The 19529-nt window shown below is 40.2% G+C and overlaps 1 protein-coding gene across 1 annotated transcript in view; it reads left to right on the forward strand.

The window, feature by feature from the left end:
* nrm (neuromusculin) overlaps window positions 1–19529 on the forward strand; it is a 160579-nt gene that overhangs the window by 92073 nt on the left and 48977 nt on the right. The window contains exons 19-20 of the mRNA XM_080269865.1: window positions 5658–5786; window positions 9375–9408. Coding sequence (XP_080125991.1) covers window positions 5658–5786; window positions 9375–9408 — 163 coding nt within the window. The remainder of the gene's footprint in view (window positions 1–5657; window positions 5787–9374; window positions 9409–19529) is intronic.

Here is a 19529-nt window from a genome sequence, read left to right on the forward strand (position 1 = left end):
TGCTTTTCAGCAATCTTACAGGAAGCACCACCAGTCCTCTCACCTTCCTCTTCCCTCTCTGCTTCACCTTCATACTTGTTACCTACCATGTCGAATGTATTTCTGCCCTTCATCTCAGCTTCCATCTTAATCGTGAACTTGGTTGTACCCCTGTGAAGAGGCGTGCAGCCTTTAGTTCCCCCCCCTCCTCTCTCTCTCTCTCTCTGTCTCACCCCCCAAGAGCTCCCTCAGCTGAACTTTTTCTCGATTGACGATATGAATCTCGTGCTTTAGTTTGAGAAACTCATCTTTCACCTCAGGATACTGCTTCTCGGACACTACAGGAGACATCCGTCACGGGAGGAGAAGCCATGGCAGATACTTTTACAACACTGAACATAAACTCAGCACTGGTAATCACACAAATAATCACACAAACACTATCACTCAACACAGTAAACACTGTCACAGCACTGACACAAAAACACGCAGCCATTATCACTACACTCAGGGTAAACTAACACACCCCACAGACACTATCACTACACTGTACCACAGTGTAGTGTAGATAGTGCTAGGGAGTGCGACCTGACTAGTTGACCTCTGACAGGCAACTGAGATGACCTCTGATAGGTTGTATGCGTCACGAATTTTCAGACTTATCATAGTTTTATGCTGATACTTTTCCATTAAGGTGCTTGTCATGAGGGTTTAACGATGCTTCTGTATTCATTATTATGGTGGAATTTTCGGCATTTGCATGAGAAATTAGCTTAACACTTCGATATAATATTCTCGGACTCATATGCTTAATATTCATAGTACGCTTGGATCTAGTAGGGCCGTGAGACACGCTAAAATTTGCCCTGTTAATCGTTTAAATCCATAGTAAAGATTGCAGCACTCTACGAACGACTGATGTGATGTTCCTTCCATTCCCATAAATCCCGATTTTCGACCTGTGGCTAATATGAGGTCATGTCTACCAACTTGTCTGGTGATATGTCCTCATCTCACTTACCCTGCCACCATTAGTCTCAGGGATTGGATTTCTAACAGCTGTGCCATTAACTGCCCCTATTTTCACCCCTCTGTCACACTGTAAAGCATGCATAACTCTGTCATCTAGAACCCTACCTAACATAGCTTTTTCTACACTAATGAGGTGAAGGTTCCCTCTACCATACATGTTCCTTTCATGATTAAAATTGTCCGAGCATCAAAAAAATCACACTTTCCCTCCTACACAGACCGTCTATCCCACTATAGTTCTCATAATTCTGCTATGGATCACGGAACCAACGTCAGATATTGGTAACAGATCCCAGATAACAGACTTTTCACGGATTTGTTTGAACTTCCTGATAAGGTCTTTACAGTAAATTTTCAAAGTATCTCTCCTGACCAGCCTAAACCTAAATATTTCCTTCTTGCTACAGTGACATAGACTGAGTCCTCTGAGATGCTGCTGAGTCTAAGTTTTCTGAGTTGCATCCCGTATCCTACACCCAAGAAAGCAAAAACGCTTACTCCTGGAACCCTTAGCGCAGAACTCTATTTCCTGATGCCTAATCGACGAATCCCCAAGTCACTTAATCTTCTAAAAAATGGAACCTGTTCCTAATAGTTACACCCTTATCAGTGTTAAATTACTCTTGCACCATCTCAACTACCCGGAAGCAATCACTGTCACCTAATTCGGTTTCAGCCTTGACCATCCAAGTTTCTAAGTAATCTACCTAGAGAGAGAGAGAGAGAGAGAGAGAGGATGGTGAAATAGGCGTGAGGGAATATAAAGAGAGGTTAGATATAGGAAGTATGGTTGGAAGGTATGTGCAGAATACAGAGTGTGTGCTTGAAATTTAAGTTTCAGGTAATGTAAGGAAGAGGTTGAAAGAAACGTGAGGAAAGTCGATTATTTTGTGATCTTGATGGTGGTAATAGTAGGAGTATTATGACCTATCAGCAGGGCATATGGAAGATACTTTAAGTCTGTAGTTACAAGATTCAGATACTCGTACAGGTCAGTTGCACCCCGAGTGTGTTGAATAACCCATAAACTACGGCATTACAAAATCTCGACCATCCAGTGTTGCACAAGAGACACTGGTCTTGTAACGTCATCAGAAACCAGTTTTGCACACCTTGATATGACAGAGAACATGTTAGAGTATATGTATGTTTAATATAAAGTGAATATAAGTCTCTCATAGTTTAGTCAGTAAGCAGTTAATTTCAGGGTTTTTCTTTGGTGACGAAAAAAAAATGTGAAGTTTTTATTTACATCACTGACACTCTCTTTTTAGCTTGATGAGATGAACGACCCTGTTTTAAAGCATTTGTATTCCACGTTTTTGGCCAACATCTGCAAGAGTGAAGTGATGGACACTTTAAGTTTCTAATTTCAGGGAGACTGCACAATAAAAAAAAAATATACCATGAACAGGTGGGGAGAGATTCTTGGGACAGTGGTTGAAAAACAGCTGAATGCCATTCCATGATCAATATGAAGTCATTAATTACCTATTGCCTCAAAACAAAGGTTAAAAAACATTTAATTATTGCCTGATTTAAGTTATTTAAGTCCCAATAGCAGCAGACATTTTGTGATGTAAGTCGCAGTTCTCGGATTACGAAGCCTAGCCCCAGGTCCTTACACTCGTAATGGGTTAATAAGGGATTGGATGGATGGTTGGATGGATGGATAGATGGATGGACGGATGGCTGGATGGCTGGACGGATGGATGGATGGATGGACGGATGGCTGAATGGCTGGACGGATGGACGAATGGATGGATGGATGGATATTTCGTAGGCATATCACGAGAAGTGAAAGAGATCGATGATAAATTGTAGTGTAAGTATTTGTATGCAAGTATCATGTTTGCTGTGTGATGTATGATGATTTAAACAAGTCTTATCCAAGACATGTGTGTTGTAGAATTAACCCACTAACCCAGTGTTGCATTAACCCCTTCAGACCGGTGACGTAATTTTCGCTTTATTCTTTCAACCATCTGATAATTTTTTTCAACTATGGGAACCTTTACATATTGGTGGAGATTAATGGAGATTGTTCCTGACGTTTTCCCTACGAGAGACTTCTCACAAGTTATACATAGAAACAGAATATAGGTCACCGAGTCAGGGGGTTAAGAATTGATATAATTCACAGAATATTTCTTAGCCCCTTCACTACGATGCTGACGTTTATTTTATTCCTACTGCCGCGAGACAGTTTTATTCAGCTTGCGAGAGACTTTTCGAACTGAAGGGGTTAAGTATATAGCATTCATTAACTCTTTCAGTATGAAAGGTCTATCCTGAGTAAAGTCTTCTGGAGGCAGAAAGAATAGGCTAAACAAGACGTCATGGTAGGGAAGGGGTTAAATGAGAAGATATTTACATCACGGAATGTTTTTTAATTTAGCCTACGCACCGGCACCTGAAAATGAACTTTACTCTTTTACCATAACCTGATCTAAAATTGCCATCTCTCGATCTTACTTGGTGAGCTATAGCAACAGGTTAATACTAGAATAATTATGATGCTAGTCACGATGAAGTGCCTTTGAAAGGATGTTCAGTACACCCATTGTATTGCTGTCTGCTGCTGAGCTACTTGAAATAAGTTCCAAAAGAACAAAAATCCGGACCAGGTTAAGGTGAAAGAAACATAGCAGTACTTAGAGGTCATTTTCAGTATGATGATGAAGAAAGCTGACCCCTATTAACTACTATTAACTCGACATGTTTTCTGTTGTGATATTATATCTGTAGACAGTAATAGATATGAATAATTAGCCCATGATAATTACAGCAGAATTAGTAATACTTATAGTAGTAGTTATATGATAACATTGAAAATGTTGGTAGTAATAATAGTAATAATGATAGTGATATAAGTTGCCTGTTACGTTCAGCATCTCTGTTACCTGTAATACACTAAAAAAAAAAAAATGTTTGATAATATAATTGTAAATAGTAGGAAAAATCTGAGTAACTTCATAAGTAGTAGTTTTAGTTAATTAGTTTATAAAGGCTCTAACATGCGCGCATGCATCAGCATTGATCACCTTAATGGTGGCTTTCCACGCTGCACGATCTCTAGCAACCTCTGTTTATTTCCATATATCTGAGGTCATACTCTATAGCCTCCTCCCAAGTCTTTTTCGGTCTGCTGCTCGCACCTCTACTGTCAACGCTTACACCTCTCCTCTGTACGCAGTTGCCATCCTCCATCCTCTCCACATGCCCAAACTATCTCAGTCTACGAGTACCTCTTCTCATCACAACACTGATACATTATTCACACACACCACAAAGCCAGCCAAGAGACAGGACGTGTGTGCAGGGCAATCCCCAGGTCCTGTCCTCCCCACTTACTATTTTCTAACCAGCCCATACCCCACTGAACGGGCTAATGTATGGCCCGGCCTGCACTAAATGTGCAAGAAATCTTTGAACGAACGAACGAACTGATACATTCAAGTCCCATCTTTCGTCTCAACTCTTCTTTCGCAGTGCTACCCCCCCTCCCCTCCCCCTGCAGGCCTCACATTCAAGGGCACACTACACATTCATCTAATCATTTTCATCTCCGGCACATATCATGTCCCCCAAAGAACAAAACTGCTTCACACACAGAAGAGACACTCTAGCAAGGTTAAAACTTTCCCACCTCCCTGCGTTTGTATGATCTTGACCACACACACACACACACACACACACACACACACACACACACACACACACACACACACACACACACACACACACACACACACACACACACACACACACACACACACACACACACACACACACACACACACACACACACACACACACACACACACACACACACACACACACACACACACACACACACACACACAAAATCAGCATTATTTTGCTGCCTGTCTCTAATACCACTACAGTACGTATTATCTTATGCACCCTTTCCAGGAAATGGAGTTATCTCCCACACTCTTGCGGCAAACTGCGCATTGTCACACTCCTGCTTTGGCATTATCGCCACCTGTAATTGATATCATTACTTTTGCCTCATGCACATTTACTTTCAAACCCTTGTACTCCACTCCATCAATCCACTTCAAGGATCTTTCTTCCGAAACCCCTTCCTTCTCTGCGTTCAACACCAAGTCATCAGCACGGAACATCTCCCGTGGACGTCACAGTTCTGAAGTCACGTGAGATTGCATCAGGCACCATGATAAACAACACAAGGTTTAAAACGGGACCTTGGTGCAATCCAACATTCACGGAAAACTCATCACTCAAACATCCGTTCACCCACACCTGGGCGCAAGCATCACTGTACAGGCAGTAATCTCTCTGACCAACCACTTCTCAGTCCCAAGCTTTCTCATTGCCCACTTCAACACCTCCCTGACCACGCTGTCAAAAGCCTTCTCCAAATTAGTAATAATGATATGTTACCAACAGTAGTAGCAGTGACAATGATAAAAGTTGCCTGTTTCATAACACTTCACCTCAGTGGCTAACACTATGAACAACCAAAAATATCTCCTTTAACAGTATAGTGGCATACCGTGTCCAGCAAGCCATGCATCGTTAACCACAAAAACTAACTCAACTAACCACCTCAACCCCCCTCTTTCTCCCCCACCCCATTACAACTAAAGGTGTGGCAGGCATTATTCACCCCGGGGACGACGACATCATCGTCATCTCCGCCATCGTCGCCGCCGTCATCGTCTTGGTCATCATCATCTGCGTTGTCATCATCCTCATCTGCCGACGTCAGCGCCAGGCCGGAAAATGTGAGTTACCCCTTGAAATTTTTTTGTTTACGTCCATTTTTCTGACTAGGCGAGCTACCTGGGAGTTCACAAAATTAATCCTCCCCATCTTTTGTTTATATGTTTCTGATGCTTTTCTTTTGTTAGTGGTTGGCCATGACGGTGAGGAAATGTGGGGAAGGAAATATGTGCAGTATTTATATATTGGATGTGGGACTCATGTTTGTTAGTTACACTCATTAATGGATGTTGAGTGTTTACGGTAGTTAGTGATAATACAATGTGGTAGTGAACCCATTTAGTTGGTATCCTAGAGTCCTTGGCCTGAGATTCACAAGCACACTGATGATCAGTTCCCTGTTGTTACAAATATTTCTGTTTTGTTGTCATTCCCGCAGAAACTAACAACAGTAACAGGAATTGATGGTAATTTTTTCGTGAATCTGGACCCACGGGTGATTCACAGATACATACAGTCAGTTACCTGTCATGAATAAGGTCCTTTTAAGGAAGGACTAGAAAAGGAGAGTGCAGAAACTTCCCATGTTTCTTGTTATTCTTGCAAAACACAGTTACATGTAGCAGTTGATTGGCAGTTGATCGTAAGCTTGTTTGTAAATCTTGGCCCAGTGACGCAAACCAACAAGAATATATTAACATTAAGTGCAGTGTTAACTAGTGTAATGTAACAGGCAACCTCAGGAGATTGTAATGAATTTCTTTAATACTCGTTGTGTTTTGCTTATAAATAATGTACCTTGTGGTCGTTGCGTTAAAAAAAAAAAAAAAAAAAAAATCTGTTTCTGCACAGAATGATAGTTTTTATTCGTTTCATAAACATGAGTCTTTTAATTTTCAGTGTTCAAGCACAAAATAGAAGTAAATAAACAGTGTGTAAACAAAACACAGTACAGGCCAATGTTCAGGCAGAAAGTAACACATGTTTCTAGTGTTTATGCACCTAATGACATTTAAAATAACATGTTTAAGCACAGTGTCATACTTAAAATTGTGTTTAACCATAAAAGATAGTACTTAATTCCAGTGCGTACACTCTAAATCTTCGTTTTAAAAATCCCTTTTTACATAAAAATAACGTATCTAATGACCGTTTCCGTAGCAAACCGTAAATTATACACTTTAAGTCATAGTTTCTGCTTTCCTTCTACCCCTACTAGGATTGGAGAGAAGTCGTTAGCCAGGACTGTACACTGAATGAAGACTTATCCATTATAGAGTTTGTAGTTCAGAGCTTTGCTATATATATTGTATGTACCAGTGTCATGAAGTACCACGCTTTCAGTGTAGCGAAGTTTCAGACTGCCACCCTAACACTGACGGAATGATCTTTATTCAGTGAGAAGTCGTGGCAGTGATTTCCCTCAAGCGATTGCCCTCCATCCAGTGAGCAGAAATTATGGTTCACGAAAATAATAATATAATAGCATAATTATATAATTTCTTACTTACCTTAATATAACCTCATAGAGTTGGTTCTTTAATTATTTGTGTTTTAAGCTGTAGACGAAATCATATATAACCACCTGACGTTAGGGTTGCGTAATTGCGAGTATTTGTGCCTAAGATGAAGTGTTGTGTGAGTACTTAAAGATCACATGGCAGCTTTTTATAATTACTCCTGGGGTTGTGTAGAAAGGGTAGTGAGCACATAACAGCGTGTATGTGTGTGCGTGTGAGGCAGGTAGAATCAGATGCATGTGCGTGTGTGTGCGTGTGCGTGTGTGTTTGGATTGACTAGTTCTAGTCTGAGGAGGGGAGGGGCATCAAACCCCTTACCCTCACCCCCTCCTCTCTCCATTGATTGTGTATACTGTTACTCACACCGTCACATCTCCCTCCCTCCCTCATTATTAAATTTAGTTTTAAGTTTATTTATCAAGCATGTTTACTTAGTATTATAGTTGATATTGATTTTTAGATTTATAATTAAGGCTCATAGTATTTTAATTTGAATTAGATAATTAGGATTTTATTTTGACATTATTTCTAAGGACAGTTTATTTTGATAACTAACGATATTTTACTTTAATTAGTTTACCAATTTAAATTGTAAATAACCCTGGTTCATATACATGCCTTGCTTTCCTGACACACTACAGTAGTAGAGAATGTATATTATGTATATAGTATGTATGTATATATGTCAAGTGTTCTTTTATGTTTACCAGATATATAAACCACACCTCTAGTTTACTCTGTGTTGAGGGAGGGAGGTGTGACGTGCCATAGAATAGTCACCCGTATTGATAAACGTTTGGGTTGAGGATGGCCACTCCGGAACGCAACCCTGGTCTAAGTGTGCGGTTATTTTAGATTTTCAGTATAGGCATCATTAAGATTTTCTTCTTCAGGATATGAACGTCGGGTTTAAATCAGAATGTTCATTATTATCAGTTAATACCATACAGTTATTATTATTATTATTGAGTTTATATATATATATATATATATATATATATATATATTATATATATATATATATATATATATATATATATGTAATCGGCATTATTTAATACCATTTCTCCATGATATACTTTCGGTTCTCTATATTTTTTTAAATGATTTATATTTTGAAAATAATTAAGGGACAGCAGACTTAGCATCTCGTATTTCGGTGTGGACATCCGTAGCTAATGAAGCGAGTGTCAATACGGGTGTAATACGTGCATCAACTAACCAGTGTTGACACCAGCCTGCACCACGGCACCAACACGCACACTACATATTCTTACTCCAGTTGTAGTTCACATCTCTTTTGCCTTTTGAATGACGCATCTTATTTTTTCTTTATTCTTTTTAAGGTTTTCCCGACAGTGCAGTAACTTGAATGCAACCTTGTGTTCTGGTAAAGGCTGTTGAATTTTTACGGTATAATAATCCTTTGCACTCTGTTGACACATTTGCTGTTTTACTTTGGCTTGCACAAGACTGTCTTATTCATGTTAGACAAATCCAAGTCGTCAGAAGATCGATAACTACCTCGATTTTCTCTTGGATTAAAAAGGCCTGGAATCAGCCCAAATAAAATATCCAGGTGTGGCCATGGTAGCAAAAGGGTTAAGCAAGAGTTGGCATTCAGTTAATCTTAGCCATATACCAGTGTTGTTTATTGTGAAGAAAAAAAAAAAAAAACTGACCCCGCATAGACCCTCTTCCATTATGAACAGAGATGGAACACGCGTTGAAACATTGCGGTGTTCCTTGTTTGTTCCCGTCTCAAGTGTCTGAATTGTCCCGATGTTTTATCCTCTGAATAAAGACACCACAGCATCAGTATTTGGATATTATTCTTCCATGTGTAAACATAACACGATTCGACAGTTCTTTGATTACCGGGAATATAAAGTCAAAATACGTAAATTCACCATCTATGAAAATCGGCAAGAGAGATATGAACTATTACCGTCAAACACACAAGAAAACTCATAACCAGAAAGAAAAAAAGGACCTGCCGTGTTGTTGTTTAGTCTGTGATATTTTAAACTAGAGCATTCTTTTTTTTTTCCTTCCCCTCCTCTCTACCCCCGCCCACCCCCTTACCACCACCAACAACAACCTACTACCCCTTCCCTTGTGCTTGCTTAGTCCACGGTTCGGACAGCTTACAGGAGAGCGAGAAGTAAGTCGTATTCATATTATGTCCGTTTAATTGTTCTGTCTCAAGTCTACCCTTTTAGTTTCCGTTTTCTGTGTAGAGCAAACGTAGGGCCGTTTTCTCATTGGCTTGGGAGATATCGTAGCAGTTCATACTCGACGATTTATTTTGCTTGTTGCACCGTTCTTGTGTACCACCGAAAAAATTGTATCAGTATTGAAATATTATGGTAGCACAAGGGAATAATTAAGGTGTAATATGCAACATAAATCGATTAGGAAGATGTGCTACGAAGCCTCCCATGCTAACGAGGAGCCTACAGATACTGGGTGTCGTGTGAAACATATTCCAGACATTAGCAGGCTGCAGTATTCATGGGTTATATTTTTTGTGGTAGTAACTATATCAGGATGGGTGTAGTTATCAACCGTTACGAATATCAGCCGTTACTGATGACGTTATGGGCGAAAATAATCCCCCGTTTTAACTCATCCGTACGGTTTAACAGTAAATGTAACTCCTAACGGCTGAAAACTAGACCCATGTTGGTGTAGAATTTCTTACTTAAAATATAGCCCAACAATAGCCTCTTGTTTGGCATATTCGTAACGAGACATCCTGTATATCCTAGAACTTTTTTGCCAGTTGACCAGTGCCATGTTTTGAGGAATTTGGTATTATGACATCAGTTTGCATTGACATAGAGTTTTCATTCTTTTCCATAGATTTTAGTAGATATTTTAAGACAGAGATACAACCAGTGAGATTCCTTTTAAGTTTCCAGTTCTTAATGCATGGTTAAGTTCTAAGTCACCACCAGTACCAGAGTGAAATAACAATAAATTCATTAACCCTGTGTATATATTAACTTGAAGAGACTTATTGCATGGGTCTCCACATCTTGACTTGCATTTTTATACCTCAGAGTGAACAGTATGATATAATATTCATTTTAACCTTGAAAATTTGGAGTTACCCCTCTGAGCATTGTTATTTTATGATTGAGTTTTTCAGTATGGTGACGTCTTTTCTGTTTTATTCTTCCAGACGAAATTATTCGGCTTGGGAGACTTCACTATAACCTTCCTTAACCCATCAGTAATAAAGTCCTTTTATAATTTGAATGAAATCGTCTGGAGGTAGACAGAATATAATGGCAAGGATGTCACTGTACTGAATGGGCTAATGGGAAATCCACCAGCCTCATCATGACCTTTGAAGACCACCCATTAATTTTAACCTTGGCTGCACCGATTTAACCAAGACATTTTTTTTTTTTTTTTTGATGGTTGTTTGCATATTTTGGTGAACTTTGGGTAGATCTCTTATTGTGAAAGCGTAGAAATCCGTCTTCAGTAACTGCTTGGCTACACGAGTCTCCTACGCCGAATAAAATGATCTGGAGGAAAGAATAAAGCTATAAAATGTACCACATCCATGCACTATAGTCATGGCTTTTTCATTTTTTCTTCGTACCTTCAGACAGTTTGATAAGTTTAGGGGAGACCTTACAGAGACAGAAGTAAGGGAGATCATGCATTTCCCACTGAGTACGTGAGATACCTCTTTACCTAAGTACATTCGTCATCTGGCAGCCAGAATAGCATAGAAAGATATCGAAGTGACGAGGTTAACCCCGTAAACCCGTGACGTATGTATTTCATTTTTACCATTCCTAAATGATTATACTCAGAAGAGATTTTTCTAGCTAGCTGAAGGAGTTAAAAATTTTCCCTATTAACCATCCTTTAACCCGGAAAAATCTCCGCTTAATAAAATCGTCATGAGATGCCAAGTATGTAACGAAAAGGAGCATTATCGTGTTGAAGAGGTTACTGTATATCATCTAAAAGAAAGCTGTTCTGTTTTTTATTTAAAGGGTAATGGCAGCTTGAGTTAATGGGTGGAGTAGGCATGATGGGGGTGGGGGGATTTGCCTGGATCTGCCCCATAATGAGCATTGTGGAGATAAGCCACCTGAGGATAAAGCACTGACCTTACTCACCCGCGTTCGTGTAGTGTTATCAGCTTTTACTCACGCTCATTCATACACTCGCTCATTTTCTCAATCTACTCGCCCTCATACACTTTATAATTCTCATTCTACTTAACCTTATAATACTGCTACACCTCTCATTCCACTCACTCATACTCATTCATTCTTTCATTCAACCCACCCTCATACACTTATTCTTTCGTTCTACTCACCTTCATAAACCTACTCATTCTCTGACATTCTGCTCACCCTCACTCCTACGTATTCATTCTAACTCTTGGTATTTCGATAGCTCACTCATTCACTAATATCTCCTTCATTCCCTTGCTCTTACCTCATCTGTTACTTGCTCGTCCTCACTTGTACTCTCCTTTACTCACTCACTCATTCATTCATTCATTCACTCGTACTAACCTTCACTCGTTCGCTCACTCTTGTAATTACCCAAACTCGTTCATACTTTCATCCCATCTTGTACTTACCCATCCTCACTCTCACTTTCATTCCCTTCCTTTCACTTAATATTTCATTCATTCATTCTCATTCGTTTAATGTCTCATTCACTCCTTTGCACTGAATCCATTTGTTCTTCTCACACATCCAAGTTTTGCTCACAAAGTATCTCACCCTACCATCGTTCGTGTGGTGCAACAAGCCTTCTCTCTCTCTCTCTCTCTCTCTCTCTCTCTCTCTCTCTCTCTCTCACACACACACACACACACTAATTCTTTGCCTCACAACCAGTATGTAATCCCTCTTTATCACTCGTTACTTATTCTCCCTTGTATCTGTTTTGCACTCTGCCTTAGTCTTTTCGCGTTTATTATCTCACAGTTGTCTGCGCCCACACTCGTTCATTCCTTCTCTCTCCATCCCTCATTCCCTGTCACTCCCATCATTCCTCATCTCCTCTCGCCCACTAAATTCGTTCTCCATTCCCTCTCAGGCATTTCTTCTCCCATTCCTTTTCACTCTCATAAAATCGTACTTGTTTGATCTTCCTCGGTAGAGTTGGGATCCAGTAGTAAAAATCCACTTCGTTCCAGTTCTGCCGTCCAGATTATTATTATTATTATTATTATTTGAATTGTCATTTACGTTTATTTCAGATCCTGTAAATCCTTTAGGCTAGATTGCATTAAAATCACTTCTATTAATCCATTTTCTTTGGCTAACTGATAAAAACTTCTTTCTGTACAATATTTTCGTTAACTTTAATCCGGAAAAATCTAGTAAAATTTCGGCAATAGATAAGTGGAAATAATGAAAAAATAAATAAATAAATAAAATCCTCCAAATGTTACGTTCTGTAGTCAAATTGCAGCGGGTCTGTATATGGTTTGGTCCCAACTCTACCATTCACCCTCATATTTATCTACTTACTCATTTCCTGTCTCTCACTTAATCATTAATTTCCATAAATCCCCATTGCATTTCATTTGCTTGATATCTGTCTTAGTGGCCGTCTCAAACTTCCATACTTGTACTCACCCATTCATTTCCTCTCTTATTTCTTCGTTGCTAACCGAGTCCCTCCCTCACATCCACTGAACTTATCCCTCTGACTCTCTCTCTCTCTCTCTCTCTCTCTCTCTCTCTCTCTCGTATCATGCTTTATTCTCTCTTACTTTGCCTTGTTAGTCTTTTTCCTCATGTCTTTTCTTATGTTTATGTCCCATGTTTGTCTTTTTTTTTTTTTTTTGATATATATCCTCTTTTCTTCGGTCATTCCTTATCATGATCGTTCGTCTATCCCATTGCATTTCACTTCGTATGGTTCTGACGGTACTTATTATACACAGGCTTTGTATTTCACTGTTTAGTCTAGTTTTCTTTCATTTTCTTTTCTGAATTATCGTTCAACATTTGCCATTGCAGTTCACGTCCCATGGCGCAGATTATGTCTGTTAATCTCTTTTCTGTTTTCCATTTCGTAATTCTCTCTCTCTCTCTCTCTCTCTCTCTCTCATTATTTCATTCTTTGAGACCATTTAGTACCCTGATCTTCGTTATATTTTTCCCAAATAATCGCTCATCATATTGTTCATTATACTCTTCTCAATCCCTTCATTCTCCACTCGTTATATCTCACTGTAATCCACTTCGTTGGGTGAAGGTCATATATATTCGACTCATTTGTATTTTCGTGGTCTTGTTATTCATAATTATCGTCTCGTATAATCGCTCCTCATATTCCATTGCATTTAATTCGTGTGATGAAAATCATATGTTCACTAATATTCATGACCTTTCCATTTCACTGTCTGGTCTCTTGTTCATCCTCCTCCTCCTCATCCTCCTCTATAATCATTTGTCATATGCCATTGTAATTCAGTTCTTATGGTGCGCACTGTTATGCACGTCATTTTCACATCATTTTTTTTTTTTTTAATGTATTTTCAAATCTGCAGTTATCGCCCGCCTACATTGCAGTTGTCATTCCATTTTTATTTTTTTTTAGGATATCGTTCATGTCTACTTCCACTCGCTTCATATCTATAATTTATCTATTTAGTTGCCTAGTTTTGTCAGTCTGTTTTATCTATCTGTCTGTCTGTCTGTATCTGTCTATTTATGTCTGTCTGACTGTTGTAGATCTCTTTACTAAGAAATTCCCTCTAACGCCCCAGCTCTTTTTTACCGTTGCTGAAGTAGTCAGTAAGAAAAGAACTGAAAGTTGTTGTTACGATATAAATTTTCTCAAGATTTAAATACTAGAGGACACAAAAAAGTTTCAGGTTTCTTTTTTAATGTGTGTGTGTGTGTGTGTGTGTGTGTGAGAGAGAGAGAGAGAGAGAGAGAGAGAGAGAGAGAGAGAGTTAATCCTTCCCTGTGTTGGCAAAGTATGAACTGGGAAGATGGGTCGGGAGTGAGAGTAGTGTCTTTAGTGTTTTTGTTGTTTTGTATACATGCTCGAAGAGTGTTTCCCTTAACTCCTTCATCTTGGCGAATACCTTGCGTATTATTGTTTTTATATATTTTTTACTTTTGGCGGACGATTCTGTTCACATTAGACGAGAAACCCCTTGTATTAAGAGAAAGACACTTATTTTCTTTGGTAAAGGAGGCTCCGTAACACCTTTTCTTAAGCGATTTATTTTGCTTATTACATCGTGCTGGCCTCTGCTGTGTCATTTAAATCATTCTGTTACCACCATAATCTTTAAGTAACGTGCAGCATGATATTAAGCAGCCATATTCAAAAACAAATTGCCAAGGAAATGGTGCTAGGTAACCTCTTTAAGCAGCGAGAATACGAACTAAAATATGATTTGTTTGTGGGAGGCAAAGATTTTTTTCTGTCTACACTTGCAAGATTGATTGTAAGGCTGGTTCTCTTTACGCCTGCTGGATTGGTGTATTTTACTCGTGCAAGACTGGTTGTTTTTCTTCCTGCAAGATTGGCTGTATTTACAAATGCAAGATTGATTCTGTTCATTCCTGCATGATTAGATCCATTTAAACCTGCAAAGATTGGTCGTAATTTTTCGTGGTGGATTGTTCGTTTTTATTTTTCCACAGATTTGTTGTATTAACTTCTCCAAGATTCGCATACGTGAAAGATTGGTTACATCAGCAAGACTCATAGTTACTCTTGGAAGATTGGTTGTAAGATTAGCTGGATTTACCCGTGCAAGACAGGCTTTTATTTACCTCGGGTGTGTTTGGGGATTAGTGTCACCCCTCGCCTTACTTTGCTTGCAACTCTGTCTCCCTGGTTGTAATCCCGCTTTGTTCTCCTTCTTTACTCGCCCTCTTACTTTTCTCTCTTCCCCCTTCATCCCATTGTCCCCTCTCCGTTAAATCTTCTTATCCCCGATTCTCGCTCGCTGCTCCTTCTTCTGTCCTCTCAGGTTTTATTTTCTTGGGCTCTTCCCCCTTTCTGTCCGCGCTATGTGTTTCTGTTACTTTATCTTGTCTGTCAGCTTGTGTCTGTGTGTCACTTTCTGGTACATATCTGCTTACCTGGCAACCTACTGTACCTGCCTATCTTCCTCCTCCTCCTCCTCGCTCTCTCTCTCTCTCTCTCTCTCTCTCTCTCTCTCTCTCTTACGTGCGTGCGTGCGTGTCCTCCTCACCCTTTTCATCTCTTTCCCTTCCCCTTCCCTTCCTCACAGTTGGGTCAGCCAAATTGTTTTACACATTCGCCTGCTAGGAGGAGTGTAGACATCTCTTTCCAATCCCTTCAATCCTGTAGCGCAGTTTACATTTATATCCACGCTACCACAGGACGATTGTATTCAGCATAATCTTTGCAGTCTGATGTTTAGTTCGTTCTTGCTAACTTCAGAAGAATATACTCAATTCTAGTAAGACATTTGGAGCTGGAGGGATTAGAAACAGCTCTCATTTACTTCCATCTGTAGTAAGGGGCTTGTGAGTTCGGTAAAACTGCCTGATAGTAACTGGAATAAGATTTCAAGTACGTAGTTGGGTTGGAGGGGTTGTGAAGGTCTCTGTGAAGGCTGCTTTGAAAGTCTCAGTTAGAAAATTCTCTCAGGCTGAATAAAGTTGTCTGATGTTAGCAAGAATTACACGGAACAGACATCCGCGGAATGAAGTAGTCAACTCATAGATTTTCATTGTTTCCTTTTCTTACTTTTTACATACCTGCTTTATGGTTTGGAAAATTATCCGGATTATTTTATTTTAGTTGGTATAAATTGTTGGTATTCATTTACTTTTTGTCAGAACTTTTCAAAAGTGAGGTATATGGAGGAAGCACATCCAGCAGAATAAAAAAAATCATACAGGTAGATGAACAGATAGATAGACAGATATAGATATATAATGATATATATACTGCGTGTGTGTGAGTGAAAAAAAAAATGTAAACGCAAAAACTTTGTCATTTTATTGCACTCTTTTTTACATAATAGTTCTCAAACTCATATTTTATTTTTTCTTTACATCGGGGTAATACTTTACGTCAGCATCATTTTTCTCTATCTAATAACTTTTTTGAAGACTCAAATAGAATAATTTATACACTCGCTATCATCGTCAGTGTCAGTTTTGCTTTGGGCGATAAATTTCCTGGCTGTCAGAGTACGAAAGAAAGTCCAGGAAGGCAGCGTTATCCCCCCTTGCACTGCCACACACACACATATATTATCCCCTTTACCCGTATTTCTCCTCTCTTTTTTCTCTCCTATCCTCTCTTGCGCTGCCACACACACTCATACACACATATTAGCCACTCCTCCAGCCTCCATTTCTCCCATCCACTCCTTTTTCCTCCTCTCCTTCGTCTTCCCCTTCCCCTTGTGTCTTACTCTCTTCTACATTTTTCCCTCCCATCATTCTTTTCTCTCCTTTTTATCCATCATTCCGCTCCCTCTTTCTTTCCCCCTCATTCGTTCTTCATTTCACTTATTCTATCTCATACCTCATTTCCACTCTTTCTTCCCCTTCCTTCCCCATCCATCCTTCCTCTCCGTACTTTTTTCCCGTTCCTCTCTACTTATCTCCTTTCCTACCCTCCCCCCCCCCTCCTTCTCCTACTCCCATATCTCTCCTACCACAAACCAACCATGTCAACTTGGCTATTTCCGTTTTTCACCCTCCACACTATCTTCCTTCACGCTTTCCATCTTTCCCCTCGACTTACTGTTTCACTTTTTTCCCTCTTCTCCTCTTTTTATCCTCTTTACCTTTTTCTTTGTCGTTACTCACCGTCTTCCATATCTTTCTCCATTTCACCCTATCCATTTTTCTCCCTCTGCAGCAATTTTCCTTCTCCCCTGAATCGCCTCTTTCTCTCCTTCCCAGAGTTCCCTTCTAACCTTCTCTTCCCTTCCTCTTGTGAACCCCCCCTCTTATTCGCTTCTCCTCTATCTTCCCTGCCCTCCCGGCTCGTTCCTTGCCCTTTGTTCCCTTCTTTCCTTCCCCTCCCCCAACCCCCCCTCTTTCCCCCCCTTTCTTCTACCTTTTCTCCTTCCTTTCTCTCACTCTTTCCCCATCTTCCCCTCTTCCACTTTCGCCCTCCCCCCGTCTATCCTTCTCTATCCATGTCTCCCTCGTCTTCTTGCTTTGAACTTCCTTATCCCTTTACTTCCATCTCCCTTCTACCCTCTTCCTTCCTTTTCGCCCTTCTTCATTTTTGCTCCCCAGCCCCCTTTCTCCCTTTCTCGTCTTCACTCCCTCTCCACCGTCTCTCACATCCTTTCTTTCCCTCCCCTGTTATTTTAAGTTTTGCTTCCAGCCCTCTCCCCATTCTCTCTCTCTCTCTCTCTCTCTCCATCCATACTTTCTCCTCCTCCTCCTCCTCCTCATCCAGTTTCTCTATCCCTTATTTCTCCTTCACCACCACCTTCTCCCCCTCCTCACTCTTACTTCTTTCCCCATACTTCGCGTCTCTCATCCTTTCTCCTCCCGTACCTCTTCTCTCCATCCCCTTCTCTTTCTTTCCCTACCCCTTTTCTCCATCCCTCCTCTCTCCTCCTGCCCCCACCTCCGGCTACCGCTTGCGAACCCTGCCAGCTACAGACTCGAGTGACGGTCATTGTGTCCAGATGGTGCTGAGTGGCCAACCCTTATCCGATCTTTAATATCAAGAGCAGAAGGAGGTAGTTTTTGCAGACGTCTTAATTGTGGCCCTTAGTTCTTGTATCAGTGGTTTTGTTTAGGGTTTCATCTGCTTTTGTCTCCATTTTCGGTTTCATCTGGCTCTGTTTCTGTGTATTTTGTTCCTCATATTTTTCTGCCAACAGCAATACAAATGGATGGTTTTCAGGAGTCCTTAGGTAGCATATTTTACTTGTTTTCCTTCCCTATTCCTCTGTCAGTTTTTCTTGTGTTTCATCTGTTTTGCCCCAGTTGATGTTACAGTTTCACTTAGATTGTATCCTTCAGTCAGTTTCCATCTCTCTCTGCGTTACACTTGTTTCTTTGGGTGTTTTATCAGTTAGTTTTGTCCTAGTTATTTCACAAAGGCAGTTTACCGCGCTTAATCCGTTAATCTTCATTTGTCGTTAGAGTAGACTAGCCTCGGGTCCCTATACGTTTCATGGAGTCATATGAATGCGTAGTATTATTATTTTTTGGAAATTACATTGGTTTCACTCAGACGCCTTGTTTCACCTGGCGTGTTTAATGTGTTGTATATTTATCGTGCTTCTGTCTCGGAGGTGCCCTGTGGTCACCTGGTAGAGTTTCACTACTCATTAACGTGTTTCATTTTAGCGTCATTTGCAGTGTATCGCTTCATGTTTCATCGCTAGTACTTCGCTTGTATTTCGTTTCTGGAGGATTTTGCTTCCGTGTTTCATTTCTGGAGGATTTCGCCTCCCGTGTTTCATTTCTAGAGCATTTCGTTTCCCGCGTTTCATTTCTAGAGGATTTCGCTTCCCCTGTTTCACTTCTAAAGAATATCGCTTCCCGTGTTTCAGTTTTATAGGATTTCACTTCCCATGTTTCATTTCTAGAGGATTTCGCTTCCCATGTTTCATTTCTAGAGGATTTCGCTTCCCCTGTTTCTGGTATTTCTTCTGCAGTGTTACGCATCCTGTTTCATGTGCCTTTTCTGCAGTACATGTATTTCCTTTCTGGGTTCATCTTCTGTGTTTCATCAGCAATATTTTATGTCCTGTTTCTTCTCCCCTGCTTCATCTGCAGTATTTGGTGTGCTGTGTTTACCGTATCCACCTGGTGTTGTGGATTCCAATTATCGTATAAAACATCCGAGATTTTCACTACGCTTCATCTGGTGTTGAATTTCCCGTGTTTCATTTCCTGTGCTTCGGCTTCATTTTTGCGTTTTATTTCCTGTGCTTCACGTGCAATTATTGGTGTTCTGTGCTTTGTCGCCTGCACCCAGTATTGAATTTCCCGTGTTTCATTTTGTGTGCTTCGTATGCATTCTTGGGTTTCACCACATGTGCTTCATCTGCAAATGGTACTCTGTGTTTCATAGCCCACACCCAATACTTAATTTTCCTTGTTTCACTTTGTGCTCTTCGTCTGCATTCGTGTGTTACATCTCTTGTGCAGTATACGGTGTCCTACGTTTCCTTGCCCGTACCCTAGCGGTGCTGTGGATCCCCCAATATCGCATAACACGGCCAAGGGTTTCACTCGCCCTCTTACGCTCAACCCAGAGTCCTCATCCCTGGCCGCTCCACTTGCCAGCTTCCAGTCCGAGTTTTCT

This window comes from Coenobita brevimanus, chromosome 38 (assembly GCF_032717465.1).
Source record: "Coenobita brevimanus isolate Jiangsu-jjx chromosome 38, ASM3271746v2, whole genome shotgun sequence".
NCBI classification, from domain to species: domain Eukaryota; kingdom Metazoa; phylum Arthropoda; class Malacostraca; order Decapoda; family Coenobitidae; genus Coenobita; species Coenobita brevimanus.